The following is a 27344-nucleotide window of genomic DNA, read 5'->3' on the forward strand; positions in this document are numbered from 1 at the left end:
CAATAATAAAAAAATTAATTTTCTGACCAATGCATGCAGTAACAACAAAAGTGTTCAGTGTGAAACCGATTAAGGTTTGGTTAGTTTCAAGTGACAACCATGAGCTTGTGAGATCAACTAATTAAGATCACAAAACTGAGCTTTTTAACTTGTAGCTAGCACATTTTAGGAAAGTGCACTACAGAGAAAAGCATATTCTTGCTTTATAAGGAGGGCAAAAAGGCAAAAAAATACCATGACAGGCACAGGACATTATAAGAAAGAATTTCATTTAAATAAGATGGCAGTAATCAGCAATCCTTGCAGCATCTCTCTCTCTTTCTCCTCTCCCTCTCCCACTCCCACTCCTCCCCCCCCCCTCTCTCTTCACTTAGCAATTGTGTCACTTAATGACCATCGCTCTGGAAAAAATTGCAGTCACTAAACAAAACTACCTGTATTTGATTGGAAGATTACCAGTGAATTCCTTGGATGTAGACTAGACTTAGAAGTTGAAAAAAATAAATAAGGCAACTTATTTAAGAAACTGCTTGGATGTCTTCATTCAAGAGTAATGCTTGATTTGAGGATGTCTTTATTTCTTAAGCTAGCTTCCATACTTGATGAATGGAGCAATGGGCATCCATGAAGCTGGGGAGAGTTATACAGCTTTTTTCTTTTACTCATTAAAATAGAGCATCAGACATTTTGGAAAAGTATAAAAGCTGCTTTAGACCTGCTATCATGTCCTGCTACCAGCACTTTATAGATGTACTCCAGAGATAATATATACACCTAGTTGCTAGTTCCCTAAAAACTTTGAAAGTAGCAGTTCTAGATATTGATAAAACTTTTTGGGGATTTAGGCTTCCACAATAATATGTGTGTTAATTTGTCACCTCTGATCCATAGCATTCCATTCCCAGTTGAGTCTGTTTTGAAACATACTAGCAAAGCAGAGTTAGATAAAAATTGAGTTATGGAAAGAAGAGAAAAATATTCCCATCAGTGGCTCCTATCAATTGTAGGAATCTCGATAGTGAACTTTATCACCAAATTGAAGGATTTCCTGGCATAAGTATATTGGTTCCCCCACAAAGAGCTATTTCTTCTCTATTTTTTTTTCTTTTGGGTATATTATTGAGGAAGCAATATGTTATTAAGGTAAGCATTTAAAAAAGTGGCTTAATTAAACAAAAGCAATAATGCCTCAACTTAATGTAATGAAGAAAGTGAATCTAAAATGAAGTAGCGTCATTGTGTTCATTTGTAAATAACATATTGCAGCCAACTGCTTCTTAATTGCCCAGACAGTTGATAAATAATCCAGTCCTGCTGCTCTCCACAGACAATTTGCTTTAGATCAGACTAGGCAATTCCAATAACACTAATTACAGTGAAACTCTTTTACAGTGATTTTTTTTTTGCCAGGAGGGAAGATCGAGAGTACAGGGGACTGCATATCAAGGAGAGGTTCTTTCTCTCTGATTTGTAGTTAAAACACACTCCTAAGCCCCCAGAGTCTGCATGTTATGCTAAATAAAGGACGTTCTTCTAACTCGAAAGTACTTATTTTACTTTTTTTATGATACTGTTGTGAATTATATTCATTTTGCATTGGTAATTAGAGGCTGGAACAGATGTGAAAGCTTAGTGTAAAGTGATGTATCCATTAAAATAACCTATCTTGCCAAGTGAGTGTTTGCTGTAACAGGAGATTCTTTCACTGAGAGCGGAATTCATCTTTATTGGAAGGGAACCAGGAAATGTTTTTTTTTAATATATCAGGGGATTCGCTGTAACATGTTATCATTGTATTTATGATTTTATGATGTTAGAATGAATATTAAATGAAACAAAATTCCCAAGGATTACTCAGGAGGCAACTAAGTACATAACGTTTAGTACAGATGGTTGGAAGGCACAATTTTGCTCCATCGCTGCATCCATATCCTTGAACGATTTCGACTGAAGACAGCATTTCTTTGAATTTTTCATTAAACCAGGCATCCTGAAATATGAATTCCTTTTATGTTTCTGTGAGTTTTGGTTAAAAGAACCCTGGTGAATAAATCATATAATACTATATGTCACCAGCACTTGTGAATATTTCTGCTTTGTTATTCTACTCTCAGTAGAGCACCATTGATTATCAAACTCAGCGGAGAGCATTTTATGATCATATATCTCCATTAGCTGCTGGTTTGACTACCATAGATTTTTCTGGTTAAGCCTGCATTATGTATTAGCAAGCCCATCTCTTCGATTCTAAGTTTGATTTTATTCCATCCAAACCTAAAACTCTTATTATGTGTTATGTATAAAAATTCTTACCTTTTATATGTAAAAATAGAAGTAGAGTATTTGTGTAACTGAAATGTATGCCATTTTTTTTCTCTCTATCGTTTCACAGACAGCATATTTTATTATGAAGATGAATTTCTACAATGAAATGGCTGTCAGGGTAAATATTTCTTCACTTGTTAAACAAATGAAAAGTCAATTGTGCTCTGAATTTGCTTTTAATAAAATAAGCAACCCAGAATAATATAAACTTGATTGATATGCTGATGGTAAAGTGAGGAAATGGTACATAGTTACAAATTTCAAGTTACACTAAGTAATCCCAAGTTGCACTTTTGAAAATCTTGGTTAGATTTAAAAGTACAAAATCATTGTCTTTTCTAAATATTGCGGCATTTCATCTTAGGTGGAAAAAACATTTTTTTTATGGTTGCATGCATTTGCATTTAAATCCCACACTTCATCTATGATATTCAGGGTTTCGTAAATAGGTTTTACTGGTGTCATCCAGGCACTAAATAAATATCTGCTTAAATTTAGAAAGTACATTTTACGATGTGACTAAAAAACAAGCTTACATTAATGGCCAAAAGTTATTGTCTAATCTAGTATGGTTCCCATTGATGCAAGACTTTCCAAAAGACTTGCATAAATGTATGCAAATTTTAGAAATGGTTCTAAATTAGGTATAGGCAGAAAAGAAAAGCACCTGGCTGAATAAAATTATAGTCCTGTATCATCACATGTTCTTTAACATTGTACCTTAATTATATTTGACCTACTATTTCAAACTCTCATATTTGGAGCCAGAAAATAATAAAGAAAACAATAATTATAATGCATAATTTTCTCTGAATCAGATTTACTTTTATAATATTAGATTGTGATATAGTAGTCTTATTTTCATTTGAAAGATTTAAGGATTGTTGTGAAGAAAAGTAATCCCCATTTTTAAAAAAAAAATCTGTATGAGCAGATGGTTTCTGATATATCAAGGTTTTGCCATTTGTTTAGCGTTTAAAATAAACATTATTTATAAGACCAATTTTGATGTTACTTAATGAGGAATATGCATCATTGATTTGACTAGCTTAAGAGGTCATTCAGAACTTGCCCGTTAACAAGCTGTAATCTGCTGAGCACACAATGACTTTGTTTAAAATTATCTGTTTGGTACTGATCAATGACAATAATTGTTTGGTACCAATCACCACAGAAACTTGTTAATTACTTTGAAGGGCATATATTTTGTAAGGGAGGATAAATATTCACCTTGGAATTATAAGAGATACAAGTAGTGTTCTATTTTCTATGAAATGTGTATGTCGGTGGGTTGGATTATTGATAAAATCAGAAAAAATAATTTGATGCGTGGAGAAAAAATATACAAGGTAGGACTCTTTGGTTTATGTAATATAAATGTTGATGGACAGACTGACTGATTTATGTATTTATGTATCATCAAGCCTTTAAAACACCAATATTCAAAGGCATTAATACCCTTTCTGCCATGCTACTTCAAAGTCTAATTCCTTGCATCCATAGAGAATCAAAGGGAAAAAACATTGCCTGTACACCTCAGATCTTTGTAGATATAGACATATCATGGCATATCATTCTTTTCCAAGGCTTTTGTTACTACCCTATCGTGCTATCTGTGGCTTATTTCTTGATTGCTGCTCCTTTACTAATGATAGTTGATCCTAAATAGCAGAAGCTATCCATCATTTTCATTATTAGAGCTTGCAAAGCATTTGCATTTTCAGCTATCAGAATAGTGTCACCAACATAGCACAGATTGCTGATGTTTCTTTCTTCCAGATTTAAAACTACTCTTTTTTTTTTCCTGTCCAACCTCCCTTATTATATATTCAATATACAGATTGAATAATTAAGGAGAGAGTATACAGTCTAGCCTCATTTTTTTGCTGACCTGGAGCCAGTGTTTTTCACCATGTTCTGGCTGGACTGTGCCTTCTGACCCAGTTGTTTTACACGAGCACAATCAGATGTTCTGAGATTCCCGTTTTTCTAAAGACATTCCACATCTTGACATAATGTACCTGAAAGCCTCTCTATTATCTGTTTACTGTTCTTTGTTGACTCTGTTTACTATTCTTTGGCTTCCCCAATTACCCAGCATATAAGAGCAATATTGTCTCTTGTTCTTTGTCCTTTTCTAAAACAACTATGACTATCTGGCATTTTCCTTTCCATGTTGGTCGTGTATGCAAAAGATCCAGGCCTGAATGCATTGGAAAATGAGAGACAGCACTAATTCGGGGGGAGGAGGGGAAATCTACCAACACGCAATGATTAAAGTTAGTAAGTTTACATAAACAGACTCCTCCCCCCAAACATACTTGCTATGTAATATCTATGTTTAAGAGTGAACACTAAGCAGCTCTGTATGGCAACATATTAGTTTATACCAAATATTTTTTTTAAAAAAATCAGCTGAAAAAAATCATTTATCCTTTGGTAGTCCCTGATTTACAACAATTCAGTGACCGTTTGAAGTTATTGTAGTGTTGAACAATCCCCAAAGTTACAGCTGTTACAGTCACATGATAGCAATTCTGGCACTTGGCAGCCTGCTTGCACTTACAACTGCAAGGGTGCTTCAACGTCCCCTTGTACTTTCTCCCTCCATCTATGGCTTTTTGGTCCCGTGTACTCTGCAGTCTTTGCTGCCCTAGCTGACCTTTTGTCATCATCTGCTCTTGCTGCTGACCATGCATGCCTGCCCTAACCTTTCACAAAGTAGCTACTAGCCACACAAGGCTTTGTTGCCTAGGTCTTGCACTGCAGTTTCCTTGTGAGACCTGAGAAAGATGGTCTCTCACTCACATGGTCAGCAAAGTACCAGGAGGCACATGCCTCATCATCAGTGAGAGCAAGAAGACAGCAAATGTAAGCTGGGATATCAGAGAGTACAGTGAGGGGAGGTCTCGAAGTGCAGGATGGCTGGGCTAAGGCGGGTAAAGCTGAGCCAGCTAGGACTCTGCGTTGCACTATTGAGTGTTTCTGGGGTGGCTGGGCTTCACATTGCACTGTTGGGCTGTGATTTCACACTGTGCTTCCTGGGGTGGCTGCGGATTCCTGGGAAAACTGCAGCTTTGTACTCCATGTCCAGCTGCAACTTTGTTCTATGTGGCTGAGGTGGCTGAGGCTTGATGCTTGGTGCAGCTCAAGGCTCCTTGCAGCCCTGGAGCTGTGGCAAACCAAAAAACTCCTGAACTGCAGCATAGCTGGTAACCCTAGAGCTGGCAGTTCTGGGGCTGCTTGCCTTTCCGCAGGCAGGTGCAAGTTGGCACAAAGGCAGAGACAGACAAGTGGGGATCATGGAAGAGGCAGTGCCTTACCTTACTGATGCTCAGGGTTGGAAGAGACCAAGCCCAGAATGGACTTTTTATATTCCTAGTTTTAAGACCTTTGCCAGTTACAGTGGTAAAATGTAGCTATTGGCAAAGTAGTTTGTCAAATATTTTATTTAAAATTAAAACAATTAATGTTGTTCTAGATGAACAGCTAGCTCTTTTTTAACTGGACCAGAGATTGATGTTTTGCTCATAACAAATTATTCTAACGCTCCATCTTTTCTTTTTAAAAAGAACGATTTGTATTTTATAATTATTTTGAAACAAGATGAGAAAAGAGAAAAGAAGAAAACCCTTTTATTGAACTCCTTATGTCTGAAATATATTGGGCTTCATATTTTTTAAATAATTTACTTCTTCCAGGTGGCTTCATTGTTTTTACTTTGTTTCCTAGTTTGGTTCTTAGCCTACTGAACTGATTGATATATTATTTGTCTTGGGTATCAAATATATATAGTATATATTTATTTTTTTGTACTGAATTTTAACAGCCACTGTGTCTTTTAATAGAAAAGTAGGATGAACATATTTTGAATTACTTAGTTAATATGGAGACATACGAGTGAAAAAATATCTTTATATACCATCTCACGTCATTCTTCATTCCCAGGATAGTTCTGGCAATTTCTTAAGTATCCAAGCTCATTTTTTTATAGGTTTTCAAGTTTAGTGCATAATAAAATTTGGCCAAAGTCAGAAATATCATTGTTATTTCCAGGAACATTATATTTATTTATTACAAGTTTTGAATATAGAATTAATTTAATCAGAATTTTCACAGCACTTAAATAATTTTGGGGGCATTTTTTCATTATCCAGTGCCTATTTAAACAACATAGTTTTTACCGAAAATGTTTGAAGGAGCAAAGGTACAAGCAGTGCCTTTTAGCTAAGAATGTTGATATGCCTCCACCTTCTGAAAAGCTGCTAGACTGAAGGTGGTAGATAAGTAAATTTTATATGGTATAAAGGCAAATCCTGATTCATAACATATTTGATACGATCTCTTATCAGTATTTTCATTCTACTAAGGTAGATATGAGTTTGTTTGTTTGTTTTACTGGGGAAGGACTACAGGAACAGTCTTCCACTTCCCACAATCTGTTCAAAAGATTTTAATTACATTATGATATTATAAAAAGATGGATGGTGAAGCAGATATTTTAATTAGCTTCCCATTTGTTTGGATGAAAAGTCTTATGATTCTTAACAGATGGAGTTGAAAAAGTAGGCTTCTATGTGATATACCAATATTGTTATAATATGCTACTTTAAAATATAAAATACAAAATGTAAAATATAAAATACAACTGCCCATTTGTTCACTACATGTATTAAGTTATCTTTCTCAACTTTGATTTCACTTTAATGTAATATTAATGATTTATCTTAACAGTATTATTAACAGCAAGTAGCCAAGTAACTAATATATGTATTTATGTCAGTATAATAATTTTATCCATATTAATATGTATCCATAAAATGAATAGGCAAATATATACACATGCTAGCATTGAAACAGTTATGTTCCTTGCAGAACAAAATAAATATTTCTTATAATGTTGGCAGTTATTTCTCTATTGCAAAAATCCCCAACATTCAGTGAAGCAAATATATGTACTCTTTTTTTCCGCTAGATTCAAAGAAGATGGCGAGGCTATTACGTACGAAAATATATCCATAATTATTATGCACTAAAGAAGTACTTGGAAGTTGTTGCATTGAATAATGAGATGGTCAGGTAAAATGAAAGTATTGAGTGGTAAAATAGATATTTTAAAATGGTAACTTTAAAATAGATTTAAATAATTCATAGTGCTAATTAAATTACACATCATAGAAAGAATTGCCTGCTTTATCCCAGTACGAAAACTGGTCTGTTTTATTTTCTACCTAAGTGTGTGTTTTCAAATTATTATGTCATTTATATCAGCATGCAGGTAAGTATGATACAGTTGAACCTATTTGAATTGGAGCAAAACTTAAATGCATAAAACAGAGAATTGCTCTCCGTAGAAAAAATATTGTGGACCTCCTGAGCAAGTGAATCTGCAGAATAATGCAGTACTATTAAAAGTTTGCTATTGCAACGTATTTGTGATCTGTAATTCTGAGCAAAGGATACAGTAAGTACTATGGGGCTAGGATAATTCTATGCTGTATTAGTACTAACTTTCAGTAGGTAGAGTTGCCAGGTTTAGACAAGGAATACATATTGTCAATCTGCTCCACTGAGAAAATCTGCCTTGAATGGGCCAGCCCAAGATTAATCTAATCCCTATTCCTCCATGGTGAATTTAGCTATTGATTTAAAATCAATTTTTCAAATGCCATCCTTTTTATTTCTCTGGCTTTATTTTGCTTTTTTAGGCTATAGGACATGAGGACCTGCGACAGCATCTGTATCTTTATATATCACTCAGTGTGGGTTTTTTTTCCTATTCTAATGTTAAAATAATGGGAGAAGCCTTATTTGGCAGGTTTGTTTTTTCCTTTAAGAAACTCTGGGAGACAATTTACATTTACTTTAACCTTCTTGTTCAGAGGAAATATTATGCTGAGTTGTTATAGACCAATGTACTGTACATTTTGTTATTGTAGTGATAATGGCATTTTTCCTGGTTTAACATTCACTGTTAATACAAATAATAAACATGTAGTTAGAAATTTAATGCCATTTGGAAACATATAATTGATGTTATAGTTGTGAGATCAGAAAGCTAGATGTCTGGAAAGGCCATTTTGTCATTATATTTATGTAACACATATATAGGATAATGTTTTCATAGGGATACTGTGCCTCTCACAAAAGATAAATTGGTTTGATTAATTTAAAGGCTGAGTATGCATTTGCTAGAGGTGTACACTTGTAACCTATCGCCTCGTATGCAAAAACTGCCCCGGGTTATGAATAAGAAAATGATTTCATGAAATTAAAAACTCGTCTCATAGAGATAGGCAGTATTCAGAAAATATTACAACACTCATAAAAGGATTTTTTTAGTACACTTAGATTCCCTTTTACTATTTCAAATACACAGTGGTTTTATCTGTTCTTTAATGTTTTGCTGGATGCAATCAACTGAAACATATTATTAATTTTAGAAATAGATTAATTTCATAAGAACTTGTTAGCCACAAGCTTTTTGCTATGGCTTGTGGCATTAAACTTCATTTGCAATAGGGTAACACTGGAGACCATTGGGTCAGGCTAGAATTTAGGAGACAAACATGAGATTCCCAACTGTATTGGACTCATAACATGACTGTAGGAGTGTTCAGACTTTTCAGAGAAAACATAATTGGAGAAGGTGCTTGTGCTTTGCTCCCTTGTCACTTGTTCCCTTAAAATCCTTTCCAAGCTGTTGAAACTGTAGACAAGCTGCCTGAGCTGTTGAATTCACTCAGTTGTAAGAAGAATAACGGGGGCACTATGCTCATAAGAGAAAATCACTGGACAGGACCAACAACATATGCTCATTCCCGTGAAATATTTCTGTGTGTAGATGGAGTTTTAGATTAATTCTCATTAGCATTGATTGTAGGTTTTTTAAAATAATTTTATTAAAAGTACAATTGGGAAAATAAAAACTAATAAGAACTACAATAAATATAAAAATGAAAACTGCAGGAAAAATGAAAAAGGAAGTAAAAAGGAAAATAGAACAAAAAAGAATAAAGAAGTAACTTCCCCCTTTATCACAAGTACATTTTTATTAAATTAAAAAACTATCTCTTAAGATAGAACAAATGCACTCTTCTTCCCATAACGGATCTCTTTACTATTAACTCTAATTCTAAGGCCTTGTCATTCATTCCTACTCAGCAAAAGTCTGTGAAGGCTACCAGAAATAATTACATAACTATTTTAAAACCATGATCAAATAAACTGATTCCACATTCTTTACATGCACTTTTAACAATTTTAACTTTTATTCTGTTAAAATAATGCCCTCTTGCTTGATTTCTTTGATCTCTTATTTCTTCTCAGCAAATCATTGAAAGCTTTAACAGATCTCTTTTGTAAAAAAGAAATTATCCAAATCATTGTCTTGAATTAATTTTTGTATGTCCTTTTCAAATATCAAGATATCAATCAGTTTTATTTGTACATCCATCTTTCATCAAGATATCAAACAGTTTTACTTGTGCATCCATCTTTTTTCATATAATTCTGTCATTTGAACACCATTTACAATCTTCCCTCCTGGCTTCTCCGGAAAGTCAACAGCCAAAAGCTGCCTGGCAGATTGATTCCGCCCACTTGGAACTGAATCCCTCTGCCAAGCAGCTCTTCTGCTCTCAAAGAGGCTGTCTGAAAATGTCCTTCTGTGCATGGAGTCTGGAAGAATTCCTGAGCTGGACTAGCTAATTGAAACCTGGATCCCAAAGGCCAACCCTCATTCAGCCCACCCAGGGAAGGAGTTTTGTTCTGCACTTGGAGCAAAAGAGATACCTGCTTCATTTCAGCTGGCAGTCCTTTTCTCCATTCAGTTAACAACTGCAACTAGGAGAATTGGGATTGAAATGGAATGAAATGGTTATGTGGGTGTTTTACATAATGGCCACAACAACTTTCAACTGAAATTCCAGACTCAATTGTGGTTGTTAGGCAAGAGCTACTGGTGTAGACTAGATCTACTCAGAAGATTAGTGACTATTCTCTTTTGACCAAACACAATATTAAAATATAATCCAGTTCAGGCACTTGCTAGGAGTCAATACTGATTTCAAAGCATGGGGAAAAAAAGAAGAAATAAAAAAATGCTGTACAAATACAGATTGGACTCAGACATTCTGCTAAGCCATGTTTTATTTTAATTAGTTTTTGTTGAATGCAGCATGTAATTGGGTTTATAGAACATGCTAAACCCAAACCAAACCAAACATATTGTAGCTTAGCAAAATATTTGAACTCAGCTAAAATCTTGGAAAAATTAATAGATAAGCTCAAAATGTTATTTCTTTAGGATAATTGTTTAACTCTTGTGCACTTATTAATTTGGATCAGTAAAGAACCAGTTCCCATATTAAGGATGTAGGAAACAAATTTTTAAGTTTGACTTGAAATTTTTACAGTCAAAAATGCTTATTTTTGCAAAAGAGCAATGATTAGAAAGCTGTACTGCAGGCCAGTTGCTGATTATTGGCTGCCTGCAATTTGGCAGTTCAAATCCCACCAGGCTAAAGGTTGACTTAGCCTTCCATCCTTCCGAGGAGAGTAAAATGAGGACCCAGATTGTTGGGGGCAATATGCTGACTTTGTAAAACGACTTAGAGAGGGCTGTAAAGCACTATAACGCGGTATATAAATCTAAGTGCTATTGCTATTATTAGGAATGGATTTTTTTGTGTAGCCACAAGTGTTTTTCACCAATTTCGTTTTATTCAACTAACAGTGATATATTTTCCAAATATGAAAACTAAACTTATATAACAAACTATCCTTGAATGTCTTATGTGGTGCATTTAGTCTGTTAAGGAATGGCAAATAAAAACACAAATTATTTTACATTTTTAACATTTATGATACATATCTTTCAGGGACAATTTCAGGTTCTATCAAAATTCAAAAGTATTTCCCCAAGATTGAGCAACATTACCATTAATGAAACCATTATAAAGAATAGTAAAGAAATAATTTTGAGGCTAATGTTTTTGCATTAGTTTACGGAGCTCATGATTCCAACTCTAAAATTTCAGTGACTGCTTACACTGTGATTGCAATAGATTTTACACTCTTCTCCTTTATCTAAAGTGGAATCAACTGTACAGTAAGGAGAAAAGAAGGAAAAAGGTGCATTTTTATTAAGCTCTAACATATCATTGGCTGTCAGGCTGGCCTTGTTATGCTGTCCATCCTCATTTAACTATCCCACAAGATCTCTTAATGAAGTTAAGCCCCAAGTTCACTCCAATAATTCTGTGGCAAGAGTTTGTGCAATGTAACAATTCATCACTTGTCAGGAAAGCACTTTTAGTTTATACATTTAATAAGGGCATCCTCTAGCTTGGTTAATTAGAAGTGAACAGTTTGCATATTTACTAAATGTGGAGTGTCATTGCCACCACGGCCTATTGCCTACATGAATTATTTCTCTATCTGCAATAAACAGCTGGGTAATTATTATTGCCATAATCAGATAAATTCCCTCTGTAAGGCTTTTCTTACATGGCAATTCTTTGAACTCATCCAAAGCTGAGCAAAATTTATGAACTCCAGCAGCTAGCCTGGTTTGTTATACTTTGGTGTCCCTATTTCAAGGGCACGTGTAGCATCATAAATATTGTATCAATTAAGAGTATAAATGTGATTACCTACATATTATATATTAATATATTTGGTTTATCAAAGTAGAGGGTTTTTGTTGTAAGATTAAATTATAGTGATATGGTTATTATAAAATTGCGGACAGGGGAAATGCTTAGTCTAGGACCTAGAGCAGTGGTGGGATTCAAAAATTTTTACTACCAGTTCTGTGGGCGTGGCTTGGTGGGCGTGGCAGGGGAACGATATTGTAAAATGTCCAGTCAGAGGTGGTATTTGCCGGTTTTCCAAACTTCCGCTCCCAAATTTCCGCTACGGGTTCTCCAGAACTGGTCAGAACCTGCTGAATCCCACTTCTGGCCTAGAGTAAGAAAGCCAAAGTCTTAATCTGGAAAGACAAACGATGGACAGAAGAAATATTTCTACATTAATATTGATAACTGTATAATTGTAGTGTTTTTATAAGCATTTTCTGAATTTTAGCAACAAAGCCATTTTAACACATGATTAAAACTACTTTATACATTGCTTTCTAATTACTGTATTCAAAGAATTATGAAGAAATATGATATGAAATATGAAACAAAATAAAAATAAAATAAAGCACGAGCAATATTACATTTTAAAACTAAATAATAACAAATTTAGTCGTGAATCACCATAAAACTCTGGGCTCATAACTCATGAGGAAACCTGCACAATTTCACCACCTTGACTTAACTCCAGCAGCAAGGATTGCTTGGTGTTGCCACAGTATGTAGCTGAGTTAGAACTCCACATAACAGGAGTTCTCTCTCAGTCTGTGCTGCAGAACAGTTGCGAATGCTCCAACACTGGAAGTTTTTAAGAAGAGATTAAACAACCATTTACCTGAAATGCTATAGGGTTTTCTGCCTAAGCAGGGGGTTGGACTAGAAAACCTCCAAGATCCCTTCCAACTCTGTTCCATTCCATTCTGTTCTATTCTATTTCTGTATCTATGCCTTGATGCTGTAGTTACTGTCCTTTTCCTTAAGACAGTAGGCTGATAGCCAAATAGTAGCCAACCTGCTCCAGGACTCGGTGTCTCCAGTACAGAAAGGAGTGCCTTCATCCAAAACTGGTTAAATTAATTTCTCTCCTCCCTCCCAAAAAGGGTGAGTTTCCTTCTTCCCTCCAAAACATGTTGAATGTGTTTTTCTCTTCCCTCTAAAATAGTTTAATGAATATCTGTTGAGTTTTGGGACACATAACTCCATGATTGTTGTTAACTTTATAAAACAAATCATTTTAAAATAATATAATTAAAGTGTATATATGTTTAAAATATATCTGTTTTCTGTCTTTCAAATTTTTCTTTTATTACAATATCCAATAAGAAAAAAGAAAAGGAGGAAGGGAAGGCGGGCAGGCGGGCAGGCAGGCAGGCAGGCAGGAAGGAAGGAAGGAAAAGTTAAAATGATTACCAAATATTGCTTGCAGTTTATCAGTGACTACTGAGTTTATATTGTAATCTATTAGCATATTTATGTGGAGCCAGTTTGGTATGATAGTTAAGGTGTCAGGCTGAAAATCAAGAGATGCTGAGTGTTAGTTCTGCTTTGGTCAGAAAGCCACCAAATGATTTTGGGGCAGTTAGATAAAAAAGGGATTCTCAAGTCACTTCTAAAAAATGCTGCCAAAGAAAGGGCAGAGGGCAGTTGGCAGGAATCTGTAATGTCTTGAAGGCAAAACTTTCAAGCATATATGGGGCATGCTATTATACTTTCTAGTTTCCATACTTTAAGAAATACATAAATATTTTGACATATCCAAATTGCATGTATATATAATTTACTCCTGTATTGTGGCATACAGATTTATGCTTGGTTTGGGGAAACCTGCACAAAACATTTTTCCCCTCCGCATGCAGTTTATCAGAAGTTAGAGGAAACATTGCAAGGAGGTGATAAATGTGAGTAGGAGTGGAGGAAGTGGTTGGCAGATTTTGTAGTAGGCCTTAAGGAAGCTCAAAGTAGGGTGGTGTGTGTATAGGTGAAACTTGAAAAATTAGAATATCGTGCAAAAGTTCATTTATTTTAGTAATACAACTTAAAAGGTGAAACTAATATATGAGATAGACTCATTACATGAAAAGCAAGATAGTTCAAGCCGTGATTTGTCATAATTGAGATGATTATGGCTTACAGCTCATGAAAACCCCAAATCCACAATCTCAGAAAATTAGAATGCAATCAATAAAACAAGGATTGTACATAGAACAATATCGGACCTCTGAAAAGTATAAGCATGCATATGTACTCAGTACTTGGTTTGGGCCACTTTTGCAGCAATTACTGCCTCAATGCGGCGTAGCATGAAAGCTATCAGCGTGTGGCACTGCTGAGGTGTTATGGAAGATCAGGATGCTTCAATAGCGGCCTTCAGCTCTTTTGCATTGTTCGGTCTCATGTCCGTCATCTTTCTCTTGGCAATGCCCCATAGATTCTCTATGGGGTTCAGGTCAGGCAGGTTTGTTGACCAATCAAGCACAGTAATCCCATGGTCATTGAACCAGGTTTTAGTGCTTTTGGCAGTGTGGGCAGGTGCCAAGTCCTGCTGGAAAATGAACTCAGCATCCCTATACAGCTCGTCTGCAGAAGGAAGCATAAAGTGCTCCAATATCTCCTGGTAGACAGCTGCATTGACCCTGGACTTAATGAAGCACAGTGGACCAACACCAGCAGATGACATGGCTCTCCAAATCAACACAGACTGTGGAAACTTCACACTGACTTCAAGCATCTTGCAGTATGTGACTCTCCATTCTTCCTCCAGATTCTGGGTCCTTGGTTTCCAAATGAGATGCAAAAGTTGCTCTCATCAGAAAAGAGGACTTTGGACCACTGAGTAACAGACCATGTCTGTTTTTCTTAAGCCCAGGTAAGACACTTCTGACGTTTGTTGTTCAGGAGTGGCTTGACAAGAGGAGTATGACATTTGAAGCCTATGTCCAGGATCCGTCTGTGTGTGGTGGCTCTTGATGCACTGTCTGCAGCCTCAGTCTACTCCTTGTGAAAGTCCCCAACACTTTTGAATGGCCTTTTCCTGACAATCCTCTCCAAGTTGCGGTCATCCCTGCTGCTTGTGCACTTCTTTCTTCCACACTTTTCCCTTCCACATAACTTTCTATTAATGTGCTTTGATACAGCACTTTGGGAACATCCAACTTCTTTTGCAATTACCTTTTGAGGCTTTCCCTCCTTATGGAGGGTATCAATGATGGTTTTCTGCACAACTGTCAGGTCAGCAGTCTTTCCCATGACTGTGATTCCTACTGAACCAGACTGAAAGACCATTTAAAGGCTCAGGAACCCTTTGCAGGTGTTATGCCTTAATTAGCTGATTAGAGTGGGACATTTTGAGTCTAGAATATTGAACCTTTTCACAATATTCTAATTTTCTGAGATTGTGGATTTGGGATTTTCATGAGCTGTAAGCCATACTCATCTCAATTATGACAAATCACAGCTTGAACTAACTTGCTTTGCATGTAATGAGTCTATCTCATATATTAGTTTCACCTTTTAAGTTGCATTACTGAAATAAATGAACTTTTGCACGATATTCTAATTTTTTGAGTTTCACCTGTGTTGAGGTAATTCCCCGTTAGGAGAATGAGTGCATACAGGGAGACATATAGAGAGTAGTATAAGAATAATACACACAGAGCACACAGATACACTGTACAGTAAATGTAGGTTTTTACTTCCAGAAACGTTAAGCAAAGTCCAAACAAGCAATCCAAAGTCATTCACAAGTTAAATCAGTCAGTTTTCAATCCAGGGATAATCCAAATATCAAAGTCCAGTGTCAAAAACAGTTCAGTATCAGACTTACATTAAATCCAGGAATATCAGTCAATTAGAAGAAATGGAGGAACGGCAATACTTTCCAACAGAAGGAAACAGAGATACACTCACACTCTCTTCTGAGACTCAGACTAAAACAATCCAGGTTTCTGGCTCCATCTTATGGCTGTTTGAAAAACCACACCCAATTGCAGTTTTTGCAATCTCTTAAAGACATAGTACGAAAATGTTTATCCTGGTATATATATTTCTAACCCAAATAGCTGTTAAGTGACTTATATTCCTAACAACCTGTATGTGCGTGTGTTTATATAAAATACACATAATATTGAAGAAAATGGATCACCTTAATAATGCATTTCTTTTTATGTATTAATTCTATCTAATGCCTAGCTGATTTAATGTGTTGATATACTAATAAAAAGAGGATATAAGTTTAATAAACATCCATTCTCATAGAAGTTAGGTATGTGGGCTTAAAATTATTTGCAAAACTGTCATTATAAATAAATATGTGGAGCTGGTATTGCTTTTTAAGGCCATTAAAGAAAAACCTGGGGATTAACATGGACTTTAGGCCTCCAGGAGTCTTTAGAGTAGGAACAGCCAACACATTCATATATCATTTCAAAAGTTCATGGTACTACAAATTTGGAGAATTCCTGGTTTATTGCTTCTTGGTTCCTATACCCACTTTCCCCATAGCAGATTTTTGCCCCAATATAAGGATGGTTTAAGATCAACCCCATATGAGAGATACATGCATATGCAGACAGAGAGAATGTTTTAATTCACCTTTATGCCTAGCTGCTATTTAGTAAATGATGGCCAACCATGCAATTTAATCCCATCTAGTCTAGCTCTATAATAGATCAGATTAATCTGCTATAGATTTTCCTAAGTAATTGTCAGGATAATTGAACTGTCACAATCCACTATTTTTGAGATGGATGGGAAATGTGTGTTGTATATAGAGTGTAAATACCGAGAAATTATTTTGTTTGCAGAACAAAAGCTAAGCAGGAAAATAATATTTATTCTGGTAGAAAAGCAGATTGAAAGAAAACAAAGCTTCAAGAGTTTAGGGAATATTTCACTAGGAGCACTTCAGTAGATCATGTTCTTGATGTCAGAAGTCAAGACCATCTATTGAAACTAATGGAGACAGATTCATCTTCAAAAAAAAATGCTTTACTAAATTCATAGATAAACTTCTGATTTCACATATGATGGCCAGTAATTTAGATGGTTTTTTTAAAAAAGGTATTAGACTGTTTATTTATTTAAACTTTAATATCCTCCATATTGTAACAACCACAACAAATGGTCTGTAGACAAAACAGTATAAACAGAAATTCCAAACCATCAATATAAAAAATAGTGAGAACGCAATAAAAATTCATGGCATACCAGGGCCACACTCTTCCCTACACCCCCACACTGTCCTATTGGGTTCCATGCTACCTTAACTCTTATAGGAAAAGCCAACTGTTCAAGGCTTCAGAAAGACAAGGAGGGAGGGGGCCTGCGGGATCTCTAGTAAAAAGATCAAAAGGTCAGCAACAGAGGAGACATGTTTTCCAGGCCCCACTATATTGCAACATTTAAGGGAAGGGACCTGACATGCATCTATCCTATCTGATATGGTGGAATACACAGGTACCCTAAGGTAATACCAAACTGTTAACTTCTCCCATCCCATTTTGGGCTATAAGGTAATAACCAGCACCTTGAATTGCACCTGTAAAAATTGTTGTCCAGAAACAGCACATAGTGGCAAACATGGATTTGAGCAGGATCTTGTATTAAATGTGGAATAGAAAGCTCTTCTGAAATGTTTTTGAATATAAGTAGCTCGGGTTGGTAGTTGGACTGTTGGTCTGAGCTCCGAGCTTGGCAATTTGGTTGCGGACGCTTCATCACCATTCAAGGAGACATTGTCAATGCGCTTTGAATTGTGCTCATCTTTCAGAGCGCTGGTCTTTAAATACCTTTTTATGTGATGCAAATGAGTGTGGATGTTGTTTGGCTACTTTTGAGTCATGGTCTGACTTCAGACTGTTTGATTGGCTAGCTGTTGTTACTGAGGCATGATCAGAAGAAAGCCCTTCTAATCAGAAGGATATCACTGGAACCTATCTAATAGCATTGCAAATGATGTTCCAGTTGGTGATTCTTGGAAACAATATAGCTAATACACATCCCAGAAATAGTTCTGCTAAAACAGATGGGATGCCAGATGTTGGGATCCATAAATTACAAACAAGAACAGTCTTGCTTTTCTTTAAGGATTTGGTGTGTGACAGAAAATGTTACACAAGGTACTGCTTGGATCCCGTTGTTACAGCAGCTGTAATGGATGGCATCTTTTCCTGGGACTGTCTTTTAAAACCTCTGAACTCTTGCTTTAGCTTCCTTTGGTCAATGTTCCTTAGAAGAGAAATGTTAAGTTCTGGGTCAAGATTAGAACACCTGCAAAGGGTCATGCTATGGAGTGAAGCTAAAGGTGTGAGCACTCAAAAATGTGCTTTTTTTGTTCCTGCCACAATTCTGTGGAATAGTTTTGCTCGTTCTCAAAAGAAAAATAATTTCGTCCTTGTGGGAATTTAAGAAGAAATTTGAAATGATTTTGTTCCATCATGCTTTTGTATCTTAATTCTTAAATCTGGCTATTAATATGTTGGCTGTAGTTGTATATTTTATGCTTTTATTGCAGTTTTCAGTTTTATGGCTTTATGTCCTCTAAATTATTCCAAAACTCCCAGGGTTTTTGATGTGGACATATAAGATCCCTATTGTCTAGAACCCTTATAGAAAAAGAGAATCCCTCACATTTCTGTAATATCTATTCTAGCATTGTGTCCATTCTGTAACTAAATCTATATATTACTTTATTTTTCAACCAGCTGTTTATTTCCTTTCCTTCGCTGTTAGTATGACCAGTAGCTTCTACAGCTAGGAGATAAAAAGAAATGAAGTCCAGTGCATCTGGACGAACCAGACTGAGGAAGTATGATGTTCTGTAAATTTATATTTACAGATTTTTGTTCTGCTAATTTACCCCAACAGCACTCATTTTCTCCACATGCTTTAGCATGACGGATGTGCTTTGAGTCCCTTTCTTGGAACAATGTTAGTGATAGGACACAGTAAGTGAGCCTTTTTCACTGCATCATCTTCTCTCTTTCCCCCACCAATACATGGCTAGTCCTCATCCTGCTAGTTTTCAGAAAGGCACTAAAATTTGGTTCTTTGTGGGGGCATTGGGCCCATATTGATTGTAATTTCTATCAGAAAAATTTGGGTTCCCGATATGGGCTTTTTACTATGGATGTTGTTGTTTGTTTATATATTGCCCATACACAACCATATAAATTTCCTAAATAAATAAAATACTTTGAATTTGTACATTCTAATGATATCCAAAAGTAAAAACTATCATTTATTTTAGTAGATTGCCTTGGCAGAATTCAAGCTTTATATTGTTCTGGGGTGAGGTGGAATGGAGGAATAATATGCTTTTTAATCATTTATCAATGAGAAATTGTGATTAAGAGTTCATGATACTTTAGAATAGTTTAAATATGTTTTGTATGTTGTATGTATGTCCATGTGGGAACATACATATTGTTCTTCTTCCTATACTATGAATTTAAAAAATTAAAATCAAGAAGAACAAGAGAAAAGGCTTTGGATTATCATCAGATTTCCAAGCAGAAAACTGTTGAATACGTTATAAGAACTATCCATATTCTATACTTGAAGAAAAGCCCTCAATTCTCAAATATAATCAGAGTTAGAGTTATGTTCGTTATACATAACATTTTTTGCATGTGTATTATTAAGTACGTCCTTTGGGATAGTGTAACATTTCACAGTTAATAAAGAGCACTTGGAAAATCTATGAAGAATAGCATAATACAAAAATAGTGTGTCTGTGAAATATGTACAGCTATACTTTTGTATGCTTTTTATTAGCTAGTCAAAGTGATCAAAGATTAATCAGCAATAAAAAATGAAAATTATTAAATAAGAGATACGTGCACCAGTGTTGACAGGTGTAATTGTTTAAAAACCTGGGAATGTTTTATATTTAATAATATTGTTGCAAAAGTGCTCATTTTATTCACATTTTAGGGCTGAGCTGTGCTCTTTAAGGACAAAGAAAGGTCACCAGTCTCTCCAACTCCTAGTTCTTTGTCAAAAGTGGACACAGTTAATGAGGTTGATTTGGTACGGCACAAATTCTCAGACACAGATAGAGATCCTTTCAATGGAAACAAATTTGTTTGGCTTTACCAGGTTACTTAGCGATTAATAATAGCCTTGAGATGCAGGTCAAAAAGGTCAGTGTACCCACTTGCCAACACAATCTAAAATGTGCAGGAACTCCAGGTCTTCAGGCACTAAGACCTCAAAAGGCTATGCATAAAGTAAAACAGGCTATTTTCCAACTTCTTTTTTCATATTAATAAGCAATTTTCAAGAGAAGTGTGGTAAAATGGGGGCCATGCCACTCTAAGTAATTCATTTATTTTGCAATTTAATCTTATGTTGAAAAAAAATTACACTGCTGCAAAAGCAAAGCATGGTGATTTTTAAATGTCAGTATGTTTCATAAGTAACCTTGTATGAAATATTGTTTAAGGAACCTTTAGCAGTAAGCGGCAACAACAAAAAAAATTCCTGAGATCAAAACAGAATAATATATCTTCTTCTATCTTTAATTCATTTCTGTTTTGTTTTACTTTTACCTTGAACATTTAGAGGAAAAATGTGCAAGATTTCTTAGCATGTGTTCATATACTATGCACCATGGGTTAATATTTAATTTAAAAAAAGACACAACAGCATGTAGATTTTTAGGAAGTGTTATGTACCTCTGATAGAATTTTTCCCACATTGCAATCTTGACATAAATATATCTCATCACAGCAGTTGAAATATTTAGAATTGCAGCAGGCTGCATATGCTCCTGTTCTTGGCTAGACATAGTTGATTCACACATGTTTCAATATTTGTTTGAATAATTCTACCACCTGCCATGAGCATGTAGTTAGCTGTGAAACTTCTACAAGTCCCAGTAAGAATGAGTATTCTATCAAAGTACTATAGTGAGTCTATCTTATCCAAGACCCTCTCAATCTTGTATTTCCTTCTAGCTATCAGTACCCCATTCGGTCCCTTCCTTATCAACAGAACATAGAAAATTTGCAGTTTGGTGCAGTATTATGTTGTGGGTTCAATGTCTTAAAGAAATATTCAATCCTGTACCTTTAATTTAATTAAAAGCTTTAATTCTTCAGAACTTTTAAAAAATAAGGTGATATTATCCATGTTTATTCTTTTTGCTTTACTTCACAATTTTCTCCATATACATTGCCTTCAAGTTGGGCACTATGTTAATTTTCTCAATTAGAGATCCTAGCTTGCATAGAATAATATTAGAATGCTTGAGGTAAACCCAAGCTTCTGTTGTGCTTATAATGTATTGGTCAAACTATGCTATCACTGACCAGTGCTATTGTTATCATTAGTGGAGAATATTGTCTATATTATTGGTCCTGTTAAGGCTGATAATATATTCCTATCTTATCAATTTTATTAGAAGCACTGTGTGCTATGACTTAATTGACCTATGTCATGATCAGCGAAGCAATCAATATATGTGGGCCCATTTGCAACTTGGAATGTAAAAAAAAGTAAATGGTAAACACTATTAATGAAATTAATGAAATTAATTAATGAAATTAATAAATGAGAAATAGGTTGTGAAGCAAGTCAAGGGGGAAAAGTTATAATAAGATTGAATGAAAGTAATCTGATTGTAGAGTGAAGTTGAAAAGAAAAAAGGGAAAGAGAAAAGAAAAAGGTATAGAAGCTAAGTTCAGAAAGTATGAATTGATAGCATCTAGATTTTGGATGGATATGAAAGTTGGAATCCACACTTCACTGCTAGTTTCATGTTCTAGTGAATTATGATAATGAAGAACCAAAGATCAGATTTGGGAAGAATTCTGCAATATTCTGAATTAATGTAATGCAATATATAAGGAGGAAAATAATTCTGATTATTTAAATAATGATCTGATAAATGGGAATGTACTGAGAAAGTAAATAAAAAGTGGTTGGGACATTCAGAGATCAAAGATCAATAAGTGTGATGATATCATTAATATATGCTTAGAAAAAAATCTGTTTCAAAGGTGCTTTTTCAAGAGGCAACTGGACAATCTATTTTTCTTTGAAGATGTTTCGCTTCTCATCCAAGAAGCTTCTTCAGCTCTGAGAGCTCTATAGTAAGCAGTACATTAAAACTACTACATGAAAATATACCAGATATAGACAGATGCCTATTAATAACAGAGTCCCTATTATTATTAATAGGCATCTGTCTATATCTAGTATATTTTAATATACTAGCTTTACTTATCAGATGCAATCAATATTCTACAGAACTTAATAACAAAGTTCTATGGAATGTTGATTGCATCTGCTGCTTTTAATTGATTTGGAATATGTTGGAAGTATTATAAATATTTACCCTACAGGAAGTGAATTATTTTTAATACTGCATTTTATGTAAGATGCCCAGAAAAAGGTCATAACATACTTAATTAACATTTATTAAATCTACATACTTCACTGAGCAAAATTTATGTCTTTCACATACAAGGTTAATTTAAATTAGCTCTTTCTTAATACCACTACCAACAAATGTTAATTAAACTATTACTTTGATATGTATGTGTACAGCTATATGTGTGCAGGAAGGGACAAGCCATTATACAGTATTACCAATAGTAGTATTCACATTTAATCTTCAAGTCACTTCAATGTTTCTATAAATATTCTGTACAATATTTTAATACAAAATAGAAAAGACTTAATGAGTAAAGAGGTAAAGAGAATCCACAAGATGTCCTTTGTATTTTTACTGAACTAGACCCTGAATTCATCTGATCTAAGAACAGTTCTACAATGCCCCTGGAAAAGATCTTTTCAGTCCTGCTATTTGAAATTTTCTTCATTTATAAACTAGCTATAATGTCAAATTCCCATAGAATTCTATCCTATCTTCTATTTCTTTTTTTCTATCACAGAAAAATGGACAGAGATTTATTGAATAATAGGAGTCAGATATTTCCTTGCTTGTAAGCCCTAAAAATTGCCCATAACCATTACTATATATATATGTTGCATACTCCTCTAAATTATTTCATTTTAAGATCAGTGTACTCTGTTGTTATGCTGCTTACCCTTCCAAAAACATGCCAGTACTGTATGATTCCTTCCAGTTCTAACATTGCATAGAATATTTTATTTCTTTTTCTTAGTTCTTCCCCAAAATTAGAACATTATATTTCAGAATGCGTGAAATTAGAATCCTTATATCTAGTTTCTGAGGAAGATTTTTTTTAATCTGGATAAAACATATTCATGTCTCTATTATCTGTGACCCTCCAGTCTTCCATTTGCTAAACATCTAAAACATACATGTAGCTGAATCACACAGAAAGGTCAGTCATTACAGCACACTGATAGAATGCGGCTGTCTTGCTTTTGTTCTAACAGTATGAGGTCTGCATTGCTAAATCGACTTAGCAGGTTCTGAAGTTGATGACTTCAATAAACAAAATCAGCAAATCATCACTGGGAGAGAAAGGCTATGAAAAAGGGTTGCTGTTTTTATTTTTATAATCATCTACTTTTCCAAAACAAGTAATATGCAAAATTGTTTTGATGCAGGAAAGAACTAGAAGAGTTTGCAGAGATGAAGGAGAAAGAAGAGGTGAAAAAAGCTCTTGAAAGGGAAAAAAAGAAAAAGGATTACCTAGCTCGAAAGATGCATTACCTCCTTAGCACTCAGCAGGTTGGTGTACCTGTCCCTGACAGCTCATGCAAACCACTGGGACCCCTAGCTTGACAAAGATAAACTAGCAGGCTGAATGGGACATGACTTGTTGAAAAGATATCACAAAGGCACTACTTCGAGTTCAATTTAGTGCATTTCTATAGGCGAGAGCAGGTACCATGACTGCTGTGTGACAGCAACTTCATAGAGACAGCATTAGCATGGCTGGCAGAAAGAGCCCAAGTCAGCAGTTTGATCTGCCACTGTGATAACACAACAGGAAGGGCACAACCTCACTTTAGAAACTCATTTTGACTGGCTTATTGTTATGTTATCTCAGTTGTCAAAAGCTAGTTATTAAGCCAAAGAGCTATTTGATTTTTAAAAAAATTTAATTGAACTGAAGTTTAGATCGGAATTACATACCTTCATTGTAGTGTTTGACTTAAATTGTAAGTCTAAGATGTCTTTTAAAAACTTATCGGAGAACTCTTTAGGCTCCACACAATTACTTTCATTGCTTCTTTATTGCTGTTGAAAGTATTCAGACAAATTTAGTTACTCCCTCAGAAATACGTTTTAATTCTGAAAAGTAGTTTGATATGGGAAGTATTCCTCTTTTTAATCCTGATTTCTTATCAGTGGAAATTAATGTTTGTAGGTACCACCTATTTATATTTAGGAAATGCAGCACAATTATTTCAATCTTTATTAAGTAAATTTATTATTGAGAATTAGTGGGGGGGGGGTTATATTAAATAGCATGTGTACTTGCTACTTAACAAGTATCATTCCTACAATCAAGGATCAATCACAATGCCAAATGCTTTCATAACCAAAATTGTCTCACCCTCTTTTTTTCTCTCTGTCACATCAATCATGAATAAGTAATGGTGGAGTTTGTTTATATAAGCTGCATGGCAATTAATTATGGGAAAGTGAACTGATTAGTAGAAATTAGTTATTTTAATTGTAAATTTAGTGAAATCAAGGTTTGTTTGTGAAGAAACAGAAGAAAAGACTAATTAGTACATGAATATTATTAAGAATGAATTATTCATATGCTGCCAGAAAGAGTACTGTGAAAATAATCACCCTGCAAAAAAACACGTCACGTTGTTTTAAAACTTTAACTAGAATATATAATAACCTCAAATAATAGAAAAAAATGGAAAACTGGACTCAGGGCAGAAGATCATTATCCTTAAGGTTAATGTGGAAATTAAATATAAATGATTTACATGGTTTGGAAGAAAAGTTCAAAAACAAATTTAGTGCAGTTTTCATTTGTTAGGTTTTGGGGAATAAGCATGCAAAAATCATGACCGTGCCTACAAATATAATGTATTCATTGAGATACTACTTAAGAACTAGTATTTCAATTTTTAACCTCCCCCCACATGCCCAATTATTTTTGCAAAATTGAAAGGTATTACACATTCACTATGATCTTGTGGACAGCATGTTAATGCAAATATTATTCAAAAAAAATGAAATTTTTTGCATCCATTATAGTATACAGATTTTCTATATTCCTTTGCATTCCTTTTTCAGTGTGCTTAAAGCTGGTATTAAATAAGCATGAAAAGAAGTTAAAAATAGAAGCAGAATTGTACTTTGATTAAAACTCACATTACAAGAGGATGATGCCTAGAGAAATAAATGACAAGCTCTAAAACTTGATACTTATAAAATATTGAGCTTTTTTTAATCAACGTTCTTCGTTTATCTGTGGTTTCAATAACTAGTCAAGTAACACCTAACACATTTAAGCCTTCCTTTGTTTGAAGAAAATTCTTTCTTCATGATCCCTGTAATTATGAAGAAACCTGCTATAAAATCTTTGCCAATGTTTCCCAAGTCATAAATTATGTTATCTGCTCCACCTACTGGTTGCCTTGTGCAAAATAATTGCACTGAAAAATCACCTATACATACAGTACAAAAATATATTTTTATTTCTGTTGGTTTGACAAGATTTGAAAAAGATAATTTGAATTTACTTAGTGTTTTTTCTTTATTTGTTTTTATTAGAAACAAAAGAAACTTTGTTAGCAAAAATATGAACCATTTTTCCTCACAAACTATTCCTATTTTATTATTTTGGTAATGACTGCATAAAAAGTTTATTTTTATGATAAATCAAATATGGGAAAACAAATAACCCATTTTAAAATAAAAACAGTAGGAAACACCCTAATTGGTAAACTACACTTTAGAGTTAAGGTTTTCATTGGCTGAACATAAATGAGCATAGCTTTTAATAAACGTTTTGTTCAACTGTTTCTTTAGAAGTGTCTTCAACTATAGTGTTTGGACTTTGAATGAACAAAAGTGAAAAATTAATGTAATCTTTCTTTTTCTTGTTTTGGAGTTATATATGTGTCTTTCCTAATTTTCTCAGTAAGGTTTATGTTGTAATTCTGCTTTTCAAAAATTTTGATCTATTAAAAATATTGATTCAAATGCTTCTATTAATAGCAGTAGTAGCATTAGAATAAGTACAAAAATATTTAGAATTTTAGTTTTGATGTTTTATTAAGTAATGTCCTTGCAGCTAGAAGTTATTTTCACTCTGTTTCTAGATTTAAAATAGCTAAGTTGTTCATTATAGCTACATTGGCTAATGTAGCCTTTTGAAAACTGAAAACAACAATGATGTGCCCACATTGCTTTCCACTATTAAATAACTCAATAAAAGTAATCAATATATTATACTTAAAATGCTACATGGCAATACAGGATATATAATTGGGTAAAATCTTAAAATCTAAACTCTGCCTGGTTTGTTCCTTCTTCCTCTTTTGGGGGAAACTTTGGGGAAATGACTGTTGATCCAATTTTCCAGTGTGCTGTTCCGAGCACCCGGGCCAGGGTAATGCTTCCGTCTTGCTTTTCAATAGGCTGAACAAAGTTCTGAGGACCCGCCTCCTTGACCCGCCTCCCCAGTTTTTGCTCAGTCTGTTGTTCGATCTTGATGTGTTTCTTGGCTAGGATTCTTTGAACACTACTGGTTTTTGATGTTTAGACCCATCTAGAGTGAGAGCGTAGCCCTCAGGACATTTTGCGAGTTTTGATTGCTCACTTTTGACGTACTGAAAAATGCCTAAACAAGAGTAAAAGTAGAACAACTGTAAAAAAAGAAAATATGAAGCCTCAATGAAAAAATATTTGAAGATAGATTTATCTTCTAACAAAAGAAATAGAATATAAATGCAAGGATGGAACTGAGTAAAGATAATTAAGTTACTGAATGCCCGAAAAGTGTGTGAAGTTATACTGATGGAAAGTATAAAAAGGAAGTTTGATAGATGAGAACATGTATATTGAAGAGAATGATCACTGCGAAACTGGGGCTGAAAGAAAAATATAAAGATATGAAAAGGACTGTTAAAGAGAATATAGCCAAAGCAAGCAACAAAGATTTTAAATTAAATGCAGAGTAAAGAAGCAGAGTAAATTCAGGCCCATTTTTATGAAAATAGAAATGGTTTTGTATGGGAAAGAGAGCTAAATATGGATGTTCCAGTAGAATGACTGACATTATAACTGAATTAATAATGATGAAAGAATTTGAGGAGAAATTGAGTATTTTAGAGATTTCTATGGGAAAAATTGTGATATCAATGATGAAATCAGAAGGAATGCCATAAAAATATTTTTAAAATGTTGAAAAGAAAATCAATATAAATATTGGGAAGATTTTGGAAAATGGGAATGCTGTAAGT

At 34.5% G+C, this 27344-nt stretch overlaps 1 protein-coding gene across 3 annotated transcripts in view; it reads left to right on the top strand.

Annotated features, from left to right (window-relative positions):
• The window catches only part of SPATA17 (spermatogenesis associated 17), an 86923-nt gene that overhangs the window by 7992 nt on the left and 51587 nt on the right, over positions 1-27344 (top strand). For all 3 annotated transcript variants that reach the window (XM_087933563.1, XM_026695750.2, XM_087933555.1), the window contains 3 exons: positions 2393-2443; positions 7301-7404; positions 23511-23634. In XM_087933563.1, the coding sequence (XP_087789689.1) occupies positions 2393-2443; positions 7301-7404; positions 23511-23634 (279 nt within the window). The remainder of the gene's footprint in view (positions 1-2392; positions 2444-7300; positions 7405-23510; positions 23635-27344) is intronic.

Source organism: Pseudonaja textilis, chromosome 1 (genome assembly GCF_049901715.1).
Source record: "Pseudonaja textilis isolate UNSWEBS1 chromosome 1, rPseTex1.2, whole genome shotgun sequence".
NCBI classification, from domain to species: domain Eukaryota; kingdom Metazoa; phylum Chordata; class Lepidosauria; order Squamata; family Elapidae; genus Pseudonaja; species Pseudonaja textilis.